The 13,547-nt window shown below is 37.8% G+C and overlaps 1 protein-coding gene across 27 annotated transcripts in view; it reads right to left on the bottom strand.

Moving 5' to 3' along the window:
* Positions 1–13,547, bottom strand: part of SGIP1 (SH3GL interacting endocytic adaptor 1) — a 195,438-nt gene that overhangs the window by 114,436 nt on the left and 67,455 nt on the right. For all 27 annotated transcript variants that reach the window (XM_033114770.1, XM_033114771.1, XM_033114784.1 and 24 more), the window contains exon 2: positions 2,313–2,376. In XM_033114770.1, coding sequence (XP_032970661.1) covers positions 2,313–2,376 — 64 coding nt within the window. The remainder of the gene's footprint in view (positions 1–2,312; positions 2,377–13,547) is intronic.

The raw sequence follows: 13,547 nt of genomic DNA, 5'->3' as shown, positions 1-13,547 counted from the left end.
AAGGTTACCTTTTATTCCCTCTCCCCACCCCCAATCCTTTATACTCGCAGGCTTAAAGCCTCCAAGGTATCAGGGTTGCCCGCTGCCTAGGGAAGAAAGCCCAGACACTGCAACCTGGCCCTTCCTGTCTGGCTCTGACCTCCTTTCCAGTCTTGCCTCCCATTATCACCTTTACCTGTCACTAACAGGTAGACAAACTGCTCTATTTATCTTGTCCTGAATACCTGCTGGACTTTTCTACCTCTCTTCTTTGGCTGTTATTTTTCCTTCTGCATGAAATGCCTGTCCTCATCTCCTTGAAAGACAAACTCAAACTTCCTCCCTCTTTAAAGCTTCACTGATCATCTGTCCAAATGCGCGATTCCCCTCAAATTCCCATGAAATACGATTTTTAATTGCCCAGAAGGAACTTACCACACATCAGTTTGTATAAGTACTAGTAAGAGTAGTGGCTGCTGCCATTTACTGAGCATTTACTAAGTCCTAGAAAGTATACTAGTCATTTCAAATGTGTCATCTCATTTTGTTATACGAAAGGCATTTTAACTTGCATAGTAGATATTTTATCCTAAGAATTATAAAATCTTGGAGGACAAAGACAGGGCAATGCTCAGCACCTTGTGATTAAACATGCACGACAAAAATGTACAGAATGAAAAGCTAAAGGTGAGAAATAAATGCAGCTTTCTTCATTGGCACGTGTGCCCATACAACTATCGGTTCTCCCGTTTTCTAACTTTCTTTCAGGGATTCTAGCTAAACGATGGGTTTAATGGGCTCATTATTCTGATATGTACCTGATGGATCACATCAGGTCTGCATTTCTCCAGGGTCACAGCTAGGGGCAGCAGAATAGTGGTGCTCTCCTGGTACTCATCTTGGGGTGGAATTCGGAGTTCCTGGCCACCTGACTTCCCATACGTAAGTTACCTGCCTAGCTCAAAAAGCCACCTGAGATTTTGGGTCAGAGCTAAATACTCTGAAAGAGAATTTAAAATGGTCAAATAAATGGGATAAAACTTACATCGCTGGACATTTCTGTTGCGTCCCGCGCAACGAGAGTTGTGGGGAGCGAGGAGGGCGGCCCAGGGTTAAGAAAAGACAGTAGTTATGAATAGAGTTTAAGCAGACCAAGGGATCCCCAATCTCAAGGACTGGACACCCCAAATTGGGCCTCGCATCTGCTTTTAATAGTTCGGTGGGGAAGTAAAGGAGATAAAGCTTGTCAATCTCAAGATCTATGAAGTCCATACACCATAATAGGAAACTGATTCAAGCCAATCACCCTTGCCTGCAGACAGCTGGACTGTAAGTCTCAACTTCCCCAAGGGACAAAAACCTATATGCATATGAATAGATGGAGAGCACATTATTGAATCACTTCCCTTGCAGGTTTTGGGAAGGAATGCAGCCACAGAAGCTGAGGCTTTCCTTAGCCTGAGGAAAGTGGGGCGCTGTGCCCACCTCTATGAACCCTGTGGGTTCTCCTGTTGGTCCCCACGCGACTGCGCTTGGCTTGAGTTGTTCCTTCCGTGAGGAATCTTACTTGTCATTGACTGTCCAGTCATCTTTCTGGGACCAAACAGGGAGGCATAAGGTACAAGCACAAAGGTGAAGCAAAGTCCGTGAAAGGATCCGTCTTACAGACTCTCCTTTCTTTTGGGTCAGGTAGAAGGACACAAAACGGTTAAGCTGCTGCGTGGCGACACATTTCCAAGAAGAGTTTATTAAGTGTCTTTGGGCAATTGATTATCTTGTGTATGATCATTTAGACATGTAAAAGTATCCACAGGGTGGTTTCTGGCATTGGTTTGTTATTCACAGCCAAATAGCCTATCATTCCTGTAAATTCTATTGGTTGATTTGCAGTTCTGCTTGTTCAGAATCTTGGCATCTCAAGTAACAGCTTTGGGATGTTATCTAGACTGATTTCTCTTTTTGGCTGGCTAGGTCTGATCTACTTAAACAGGTGTTTGCTTCTTCATTTCAGTTACTCAGGCAGTCCCAGAGGTGGAAATGAATAGTTTCATTTCCCACAAATGTAACAGTCACACTTCCTGCCTCCCAGGACTTCTGGGAAATGTGGTTATCAGGTTATAAAGTAATAATAACACATGATGAAAAATTGAACATGCGATGAAAAGTCTTCATTTTTTTAGGATAAATCTGTGAACTGTTTCTGCCAAACAACTACAGTTTACCCAGATATAAGAAGAACAACAGAATACACAATGTCCAAGAAAACTCTGTGTGCTCTAAAAGTGACAATGACAACAGCAGCTCTTATGGAGTCAAACTTTTAAAATACATACGTAGAATCAGTGTCCTTTTCTTTCTTCCGTATTCCAAAGGCCTTCCTTGTACGTTTTTTCAATCCTGTGGGAAAACGACAAGGGTCAAAGAAATCTATTTTCTGTTTGAATGTTCTTGGCAACATTTAAGTGAACATATTTTTAAAGTTGCAACACATCACTTAAATTTGAATGTTCAAATAGCAATGAAAATTTCCTCAGTTGTGTGTGTATGCGCATATGATTCACTATTATATTTTTTAACAAATGTTTATCAAAGAGTCAGCACTATTTAAGTTCTTAGTACCATAAGCAACATAAGAATGCAAAAGAATGGAAAAGAGATGGGGGGCCAGGTATAAAAAAAAAATTGAAAGTTTAGAATATTATTATTTACCCAAATTGGCACTCTGCCAAAAAAACCCCACAACAACCCAAATTACGGAATTAGAAGAATAATAATTTCTATATTCTTGAGAATTGGATAATTCTGAGACACAGATTATGTAAACCATACCAAGAGAGCTACAGTGACCTGAGTCATCTTTTTATCCCATATTCCCATCTCATCTTTTCCTACTTCCTCAGTTCTGTGGCTCAAATGGATTATTAACCATTTCCTGAACATACTTCAACATCTGTAGTCCCGTGTCTCACTCTTCTTTCTTATGTGATCCTTATCTCTGGTTAAAATGCTTTTCCTATTTTGATGATATTTAGAATTTGAATTAATTTTTCAAGGCCTACTTAGCCAAATGTACTTAGCCACCTCTTCAGTGAATGTATCTGTCCTGTTGGCGTAAGAAACCTACTATTCCGTGATTCCCCAAAACGTTGCTCTTACATGTGTTGTAATATATCAACTATTCCACTTAGTAGTTCTTATGTCAGTTTCTCTGATCGGCTGTCAACTTTTCTAGGACAGAGGCCAAGGATCCTACATTGGGGACATATACCTAGTACAAGTACCAGATAATATATGTTGATTTAAAATATCTTCCAGGAAGCATCATTCAAGCAGCACTGGGGGTAAGAAGTCGCTTTTCTTCCTTCCTGGACAAAACCACACCCAGTCTTGATTCTTCCATTCTCCTGTAAAGACTTTGTTTGAGATTCCTATTTCCTGTATGTTCCATAGTTATACCTGTGACTTGTGTTTCTTATGTTTGTATTATTCAAACACACTAAATGCCTATATATTCAAAACCTTAAGACTTTTTACTGGTGGTTTGGAAAGTCTTCTTGACAAATTGGAATGGAAATGTCACTGAGTTTCACGATTTATTTGGCACTACCAGGTGGAACAAAGGGAAAAACACTGACAGAATCAATGATTTGATGACACCATCTTCCAAAACATGTGAGTCAGCTCAAACTGCTCAGATTATCTGAGTCATTCGTTATTTGGCTCTTAGGGTACTACTCAGATATACTCTCCAAAATGCTTCTGTTCAGTCTAATTTTGCATTTTCATAGTCATTCCATTTAAGACATTTAAGTCTTCAAAATATCAATGTTTGAAAAACAAAAACTCCTCCCATATAAACTATTCTCCATTTCTCTCCATCTGAGTTTATAGGAAAACAAACTTACTGACATTTAAAACACTACCCACTCGTAATATTTAGGAACACTTTCCCTTCATTCATTTTTAACTTTGATTGTTAAAAACTTTCTTTCTCCTCACCTCTAATTGCCTTATCTCCTTATAGGGACTAAAAAGTCAGTTAAAATCATCATTTTCTCCCTATAAATTTCCTTGAGCTTCAAGTCTCTTAATTGGCTTCTCCATGCTTCTAATTTAGCTTTGGGTTCGCCAGGAATGCTATATTCACCAATCACTACCGGGTTTTATAGGACCATAAAACAAATGCTATTATTATCTTATGTTTTCAAATCACTTTATTTCCTGCAACTTGCCCATGATCAAGAAATAGCATGTCCTACCAAATAGATCAGAGAATACATGCAAATTTCAGTAATTCTTGTATTAAATTAGTAACAGATCAGGCAATAGTAGTTTTCCATAGACTGTCCTGTTTTTGACCACCAAATTTGGACAACAGTCAATCTGAGCTAGGTCATGAATGTCATGAGTTGTCCATTTGCCAGTGAAAAGTGCACTGGATCAGGATTCAGGAGACAGAATCCATTCCAAGTATCATTTTTAATTGTATAGCTGAGTCCAAGTTATATTCTTTTTGTATTTTGATCTCTTAATCTATAACAAATCAGCCAATAATATAATAAAGGAAAGAATATGCACATGTTCACAAAATGTTATGTTAATCCTTAGCTTTAGTTTCATTGAAAGTCATATTTCCTATACATAGAATACAGCCATACATGAAATATATACAGAAATGCACCAAAGATGTGACATTCTAGAAAATAAAAACTAATGCAATTATTAAATAAGAAAAAAAAATCATTGAAAACTTTTTCCTCCTTAAAAAGTGGAAAGATTTGAGAAGTTTAGGAAAATGTGAAGAAAACTCTGAAAGACTGAAGCAAACAAAGTTATGAAATGTAAAAGTTATTCATATCTTAGTAGCTCTTTAAGAAGATGCAGGAAGAAACAATTATACCAACTGTTAAAAGTGAATGAAGGGTGAAAAAGGGGAAGGGATTAAGATGTACAAATTACTAGTTATAAAAACAGTTATGAGGATGTAAAGTACAGCATAGGGAATATAGTCAATAATATTGTAATAGCTATATATGGTGTCAGATGGGTACCAGACTTATCAGCGTGATCATTTCATAACTTATATAAATATCTAATCACTATGTTGTATACCTGAAACTGATATAATATTTTTTCATTAAAATTTATTGGGGTGACAATGGTCAACAAAATTACATAGGTTTCAAGTGTACAATTCTATATAACACTGTTGTCAACTATAATTGAAAAATTTTTTAAAATTTAAAGTGAATGGAAAGGTGTGGTCATGTCTTTTGAGAGTTTATTTAAAAAATTCAAAGAAATTCTTCAAAAATTAATGATAGTCAAAAATCTTATAGGAATAACAAGCTGAATATATTATATCTGATAATCTGATAAGCTTAAAAAAACAGTATATCTAATGATTTTCCACTTCTGACTCCAGAGTTCCATGAAAATTTTAGAGTTAATTTTTATAGTGTAACTGTTTCCGAACTGTGTTATGAATTTTTGTCAACTATTTTTTGCCCAAAATGGGAGGGGGAAAAAAATTAAGTGTTTTTGAGAAATGAAGTGACTTTTCCCTTGCCAATATCAAAATAGGGAGCCTTAGAGGGAAAGAGTTTTATTGTCCTGAAGATCTGTGATAAAAACAGTTTGCTCCCAAGCTGTGGAATTGAGAACATCTTCCTGTATGCATCCAGAACTGGCGTCTTAGATCAGTAACACAGGAAGTTTCGCCTGTGCCTTTAGCTTCTCTTCACCTAATTTATATTCTTTTAGCTTCTTTTGGTATTATGGGAGAAGCTAGTCATGTCTGGGAACGACAACTACAACAAAATTAAAAATAGAATGATTTTTAAGAGGGTAGGAAAGCTTATTTCAAAATAGGCAGTCCTGGATATGATGTTACAAGATAATGAAATCAAGCAACAAATATAGAAACTGACAACAACAATGTCTCTCTCTCTCTCTCTCTCTCTCTCTCTCTCTCTCTCTCTCTCACACACACACACACACACACAGAGTACGAAGAAGTTTCATTATTATAATACTACTAGCTATTATAACTGAGATCCTACCTATTGGCCAGGTACCAGTTGCATTGCATATGTAGTTTCATTTAATTCTCTTACAAACCTTGTGAAAAAGTAGAAGGTGTTTTTGTCTTGAGTTATGAACCTAAGTTAGGTTTTATTATCATCATCTCCGGGAGGAAACTAGAGGCTCCTCTTCCTCCACTGTTCCCCCAAATCTTAGAGTTCTTTGTTCTTCAGGACTTTGTTCTAGGTTCCTCTACAACCTCTCCGGGGGGCGATTTCATTCACTTGTATGGTTTCATTTGTCACCTGTATGTAGCTAAATCATAAATCTGTAGGTGAGAGCCAGTACTATTTCATGAGCTCCTGAACATACAGTACTTCTTTTTATAGTCAGGCTTCTACAAATAGACATTCGATTTCTTCGAAAGCTTTCAGGCTCCATTTAATTTTATATATATATATATATATATATATATATATATATATATACACATATATACATATATATACACACACATATATGTATATATATATAATTTATATTATAATATATATTATATATATTCAAAACTATAATATGCCCAATCATTCAGTTTAAAATTATTTTCTGAATAAAATTTCTTTAAAATGAAATAGCTCTCCACTGACTGATGGATGGATAAACAAAATGTCCTATACCCATACAATGGAATATTATTCAGTCATAAAAAGGAATGAGGTACTGACACATGCTATGACTTAAATGAACCTTGAAAACATTATCCTGAGTGAAAGAAACCAAATACCAAAAGCTTCATCTTGTATGATTTCACTTATGTGAAATGTCCAAAGTAGGATATTTCATTGATAGAGCAAGAAAATTAGAGTTGCGAGGGGCTGGGTAGAGGGGGAATAGGGAGTGAATGGTTAATAAGTACAAGGGTGATTAAAAAATGCTGGAACTAGGTAGTGGTCCTGGCTGCGCAGCAGTAGCAATGTACTAAATACCACTGCATTGTATACTTTAAATGGCTCCAATGGGAAATTTTATGTTAGGTGTATTTTATCACATTAATAATAAAAAAAAAGGAATAGTTCCAGCCAGATTATTCTGTGACTAGAAGGAGAAAAGATGGGAGAGAGTAGAGAAGAAAAGAATCAGAAGCAGGAGACATGTGGAAGGGAGCAGAATGCATGGCCTTCTTAGGAATCCAAAGATCTGAGATCAAATCCCAACTCTTGCTGACTGTCATTTGCAGCAACATTGATAGAGAATCGAAGAGGCACCACGTTACTTTCAATATAAGCTTCATGTTCTCACAGGGATGAGGTGTGGAGGGACAGGCTCAGTCTCTCTCTCTCTGGAGAGCAAGGGGAAGTCCGTGCTTGTTCACTGAATACCTCATCTCTGCCAGGTACTATGTGTGCTAAGCACTTTAGACAAACGAACCCTTAGGTATTACCCAGAAGGTATTACTAACCCCTTATTTTACGGATTAAGAAACAGACTGAAGGTGATTAAGTTCCTTTTCCGAATCACTAAAACAAGTGGTAAGACCAAGATTTTGGAGCCGGGTCTGTTTGGCTTCAAGCTAAGTAACTTACAGTATCCCGAGCGATGCCTGGTACACATGGACACACCATTAATGTTTACCTAACAATTTTTTTAAAAATCCACTCAATGTTTATGGAACAATTAAAACAACAATAAAAAAAACTAACGACTTTTCCTGATGTTTGCAATCTACATTCCATGGATGTCCAGTATGGGGATATTTATTAATGTACATAGAAGTATTAGGGAAGGAGAAGGAGTCCCAAACTGCACAGTATGGACCTAGCTGAATGCACAGGTGTAGTAAGGACAGGGAACAGAGACCCAAGGGGAGGGGACTGCCATGATCTCACCCTAGTTTTAGGTGAAGAATGTGCACAATGGCACATTGGAAAGCTTAATTTATTCCAAAACACATATCATAAATAAAAATGAATAGATGTAATTTGTTAAGTACTACTTAAGATATGTCAGGAAATATGTCAGTAACTTCCTTATTTAAGCCAACACAACCTTATGAGGTAGTAGCTATCATTGTATTGATTATACACCATGCGGCAGGGGGTGTAACTTGTGCCAGGTCACACAAGTAGTAATTGACAGACCACATTTCAGAATCTTCTCTGTCTGACTCCAGAGTCCATGCCCTGCATGTCTGTGGAATATCTTTTTGTTACTCATCACAATTCATGTTGCCCTCTTATTGAAAAATAAAACAAAAACCTTGATTTTTTTTAATTGAAAGACATTTTTAGGAAAATTAGGCTGCACATTTCTTAAATACAAAGACTGTATTATATGTGTTTAAATCTTTTCATGCTGCCCAGTGAACATAAGGAGACCCAATAAATGTTCGTTTAATGGATTATTTCTGTAATCAATATAAATATTCAGCAAGAGTCTTCATCAACTTGGAGGGTTAGTCAAAGGTGAATCACATCTAATGGAATTACTTATTTTCTGCAAGAACCCAGGCTAACCATTTGGTCTCAGTAATAAAAAACAGGCAACTTTAATTGTCCTGGGTGTAATGCTGCATTTTGACAGCATCTCTAGACGGACAATATCTATTCATTATGATGTCCACTGTATTTCTGTCAGGAAAGATTCAGATGCTTTGCGTATCAGCTCTTCCTCTAAGTTTTAAATATAGAGACTCTAATCCAATTCAGATTCATTGTCATAAGATGGTCTTACAGAAAGATGTAAGACCAGTTAAGTAAGATGGAAGCCCGTTCCTCCCATAATTTTTTTAATGATGTTTATGATTTCCAGTGCCTAAGATAAGGGAAGTGCTTAATAAAGGTGAGTAACAGGAAATCCAAAAAGTTAGCTACAGTGTCTAGCAGTACCTGGCACATGGTAGTCATGCAACAAATGTTGGTTGCTCTCCATATTTGCAATTTTAACCAAAATTGTTCTCAATTGGTGGGTATGTTCTCTTTGGTCTGAATGCCCTTCCTTCCTTTTTATGTGACTGAAATGAAATCCAGATGATCTAGTAAGCAAAAAGCCTTTTTACACGTTGGTATCCCATCATTCTGAGGAGATAAGCCTATTGAGGGAAATGTGCATCAAAATGATACACTCCATTAGCACTAAGTTGCAAAAGGGTCTAAAACAGATGGCAGGCACCTTGAAGATCAGATTTGATATACGGGAGTTCACGTTAGTGCATGTGGGGACAGAGTCCCAGAGAGCAGTTTCCAGGCTCTCGGCCTCACGTGGAAAGGTGCTGGCTCAGGTAGTAGGTGGTCATCGGCCGTGACTAGTTGGCCATCGGCTGTTACTGGTTAGCCATTAGCCTCTGATATAATTGCCGTGGCTGAGCTAGCAGGGGGCCGAGTGTGGATTGCGGATTGCAGAGAGGCGGACTGCAGTTAGCAAGTGAGGTTGGTTGGCAGAGAAATGGATGGCGGGTTGCGGATCGTGGGGCTCCTGCTTCCTGTGTCTCCAACCCAGCCACCAGCGAGACTATAGTGATATGACTCTCCTATCTATGGCTCCGTGGGTGTTCCTTTTTGGCCTTACCATGTCCTGCGTTCTTATGTGGGGAGCGGGAGCAGAGAACCCGCAGGCCGCCCCGCACGACAGTGCACTAAATAAAATGGAGATTGCTAGAAGGCAATTAAGAACGTCAAGGGCTAAAAATAGTAATCATTCTTTTTTTTTTTTTTAAATATTTAACCTTTTGGTGACATGGAAGAAAATGTCAGAGAAGATGGTTGTGGAACAGGTTTTCCACAAAAAGGACTTAGTGTTTGCTAAGCCGATGTTAATGTGATGAAGCAGCTGAGTGGAATTAGGAAGAATTTTAAGCAGGTGACAACTTCTGTTACGCTTTAAGTACATAGCAAGCTCCATGGGAAGAATACGCAGCTGTAAAGAAAGAAGGAGCTTTGAGCTCTGAAGGACGGGTTCTAATCTCAAATTTGTTCCTCCTGCGGCAAGTTACCTATAACCTCTCCGAGTCTCAGTTTTCTGAGCTATGTGTCATATCATAAAAAGTTTTGTAGAGTTTAAAGGGACATAAAAGTCTTATATAACACCTAAAATATATTGTGCGTCACTTTATGCAGATTTCTCTTGCCTTTCTTGTAGTTTTGATGGTTATAAAACAACTAGAAGTCAACTATTTTAACTGATTATTTAAGAGCAACTAAATGCCTGATTTCAGCACTTACAGCATCTCCATAGCACTATTCCTTTGGAAATAAAAATGCAACATCAAAATTTGAATATAATCACATTTTCAAAATCTCAAGCTTCTCTTGGTTACAGTGATAATCCCAAAACAAGACTTAGTCTCCAGAAGCGCAATTTACTAACATCTACCGTAAAAGATAAGCAGGGATTAAGACTCAGAAAGATATACAACAATCTCCTATAGCAGGAAAATATAGCACTGATGAAGCCTTTGACTATATGCAAGTCTATTACAAATTTTTATCAGCTGGTCTTCACAGAGTGATTTGAAAGGAAGCCAGTTTATAATACTTCTACTCAAATTGGTGGTATATAGAATTTGGAGTTTCCAGCTCCCACCCTAGTGGGGAGACATATCGTCTTGCTTGGAGAACACTTTAAACACTAGTGACATGAATTAGACCTGTCCCTGAGGACATTATTCCATAAAATGATTTCCCTCTGTAGTGCAGGGGATCCTGCCGACTACGCCAAGTGTCGTGCGGGGCGCCATGCGGGGTCTCTGGTCCCACTCCCCACACAAGAATGCAGGATATGGCTAGGCCAAAAAGGAACACCCACGGAGCCATAGGTAGGGGAGTCATACCACTATACTCTCGCTGGTGGCTGGGTTGGAGACACAGGAAGCAGGAGCCACACAATTCTCAACCCTCACTGCCCCGCTTGCTGGCTCAGCCACCATCTTCTTGCCAGCCCCCATTTGCTGCTAGCCTAGCCACGGCAGTTATATTAGTGCCCAATGGCTCACTGGTTACAGCTGACGGCCAACTAGCCACAGCTGATGGCCATTTGATCACAGTCGACAGCCATTTACTACCTGAGCCAGCACCTTTCTATGTGAGGCCGAGAGCCTGGAAATTGCATTTTGGGGCTCTGTCCCCATGCCCTCTGTCATTCTCCCTCCCCACATTCATTGATTCTCTTCTCGCCCCACCATCTCCAGACCCTCCTCGGCCTCACAGTGACGTGTAGATAGAACTGAAGTTAATGAACCTGCTCTGATGGACTCTGGTTTTCAGGCATAAATAGTAAAATTCAATTGAATCATAATTCACCAAATCTCATTTTCAAAACATCCCATTTTCAACAAGAAAATAAATCTAAAAAAAAGCAAACTGGATAACAGAAATGCATTTCATGGGCCCTTGCCTTTTTATATAACATCCAGAGAGAAAGGAGCAAGTCCTTTGGTAGACTCTCTAAATTGTCACTACATGTACCTTTTAGTGCTGTCAGTTAAATTCTTCAGTGTTGAATTAAACAAGAAAGCTGGAACATGTCCTACAGAGAATTCTTTTGGTTTAATTCTAACTTACTACCTGGAGGTGAAGAAGTGAACAAGGGGAAAGGAGATTTTCAGGGCACTCCTGACCCAACACAAAACGGGCTATTAGCCAACTTTATTTAGTAAGAATCCATGAAGTCTACTTCCAAAATGAAATAGAAATGATTTAAAAGTTAAAAGCATATGAACATGGGGTTATTTTTTTTTTAATAAAGAAGATCAATTATCAGATAAACACACACAAAATAAAGGTTTAAAGGGAGCTAAGTACAGAATTTAGCTCTAAGTTCTTTTGAGAGGCCTTAGAAGCCTCTGGGATGCATGTGTGTTGATCCTGTTAAGATTTATAATAATAATGATGATTGTCTATTTACCTGTCCTCCACCCATCCATCCTCCCACCCACTCACTACCCCCCCACACCCATCTATCCTTTGGCTATGAATTCCAATAGGTCACAAAGTTCAATGTCATAAAATTATTCCATTGGACAATATAACTCTATCAAGTTACAATACAAACCTGCTTTTCTTTAGTCTATTCTCATTGGAGGTAGAAAATATCAAGTCAACCGTGTTGGAAAGTTAAGTCTTAGTAGGCTTGCACATCTCCTCAAGCACTTACTTAGGCTAAATGGTCATATTATTTTTCCTTTTCTTTAATACAGATCTTAAATTAATTGAAACATTTAAATTCACGTTTGTTACTCTGCTACTGATTCTCTGATTCTAGGTCCTCATATTTTCCTAGCAAGCTGAGATGGCAACTTTTCCCATCACTGGTCAGTATTCTTTTCACCAGTCTCCAATACTGGGCAGAGAGATAATTCCAGCCTTTTATTCAATGTCTAGAGTCATGCAAACTCCTGAGTATTTGGAATCACGATCAGAAGATCTTCTTATCTTCTCTTTCAGTGGGTGATAGAATAGGAAACAGTGGAACATCTGTCATGTCCCTGGAACTCTTCTGGGTGAGAGATACAATACCTAATATTACCCTTGAATCATGTGAGATCGGAGATCAGTTACTAAAACCCTAAGATATCCACCTTTAATTAAGTAGCAGTCAGCCACTTCAGCTCCTCCTTATTTACTCATTAATGGGGCATATATACATCATTGTGTGGTGTTGAGGTGAAGAGTGACATGATACGAGGATGTCAGGGGCCAGATCATGGAAGTTCCTGAAGGTCAAGTTAAGGACTTTAGATTTTAAGTGCAATAGGTGGTCACTGAAGCAGTAGAGCAGGAAAGTAACATCATTTAAATACCTTTTTTGCTGCCAGCAATATTTATTAACTAGTACCAGAAAGAGCCAATAGTAATTAATTTCTATAATGGTCACTATGAAGTGCTAAATACATAAATAAATTGTCTCTTTTACATCGTCAAATGGTAAAATTATATTGAATATTGTTTTAGTGTTGAAAGTATTATGCTGTACTAATATTTGAAAACTAACACTTGAGTTAGGTTTCGTATAGAAAGGCTCTCTAACTAAAATATTTAATTTACTAGAACAGCTGAACACCCAAGCCTTTCTCACCACTTAAGAGTTTACCATTTATAATAGTATATAAATATGTCAATTTGGACAATCCTAATTGAGACTCAAACTAATTAAGAGCTTTCTGTTTAAACACCCATAACTCCTGAACTCAAACTCTTCATAGAGTTCTATTACACTTGCAGTCAGTTCCCAAAATCAGACTCTAGCTTTACCACTAACTAGCTGTGTGATGTTGAAAAACATCAGTTAATCTCTCAAGAATTCATCTTCCTGAACTGTAAAATACCTGCTTCACATAATGATTCCAAGTTTTAAATGAGAAAATGGGTTTGGATATGAAAATAAAATGCTTTCCAAGCAAAAAGTAATATCATTATTTATTTGTACTATCTTATTATTGCCATTTTAATTGAGGGTTGAAAAACAGGAAACTGGAATAGTATATATCATATAAAAGTAAAGTATCCAATCCATTGCAGATAGTAAGGTTTCTCTCTTTCCTGATTAATATG

This window comes from Rhinolophus ferrumequinum, chromosome 9 (genome assembly GCF_004115265.2).
Source record: "Rhinolophus ferrumequinum isolate MPI-CBG mRhiFer1 chromosome 9, mRhiFer1_v1.p, whole genome shotgun sequence".
Lineage (NCBI taxonomy): Eukaryota > Metazoa > Chordata > Mammalia > Chiroptera > Rhinolophidae > Rhinolophus > Rhinolophus ferrumequinum.
The sequence above is the reverse complement of the archived record's forward strand: the minus strand, read 5'-3'. Positions and strand labels throughout refer to the sequence as shown.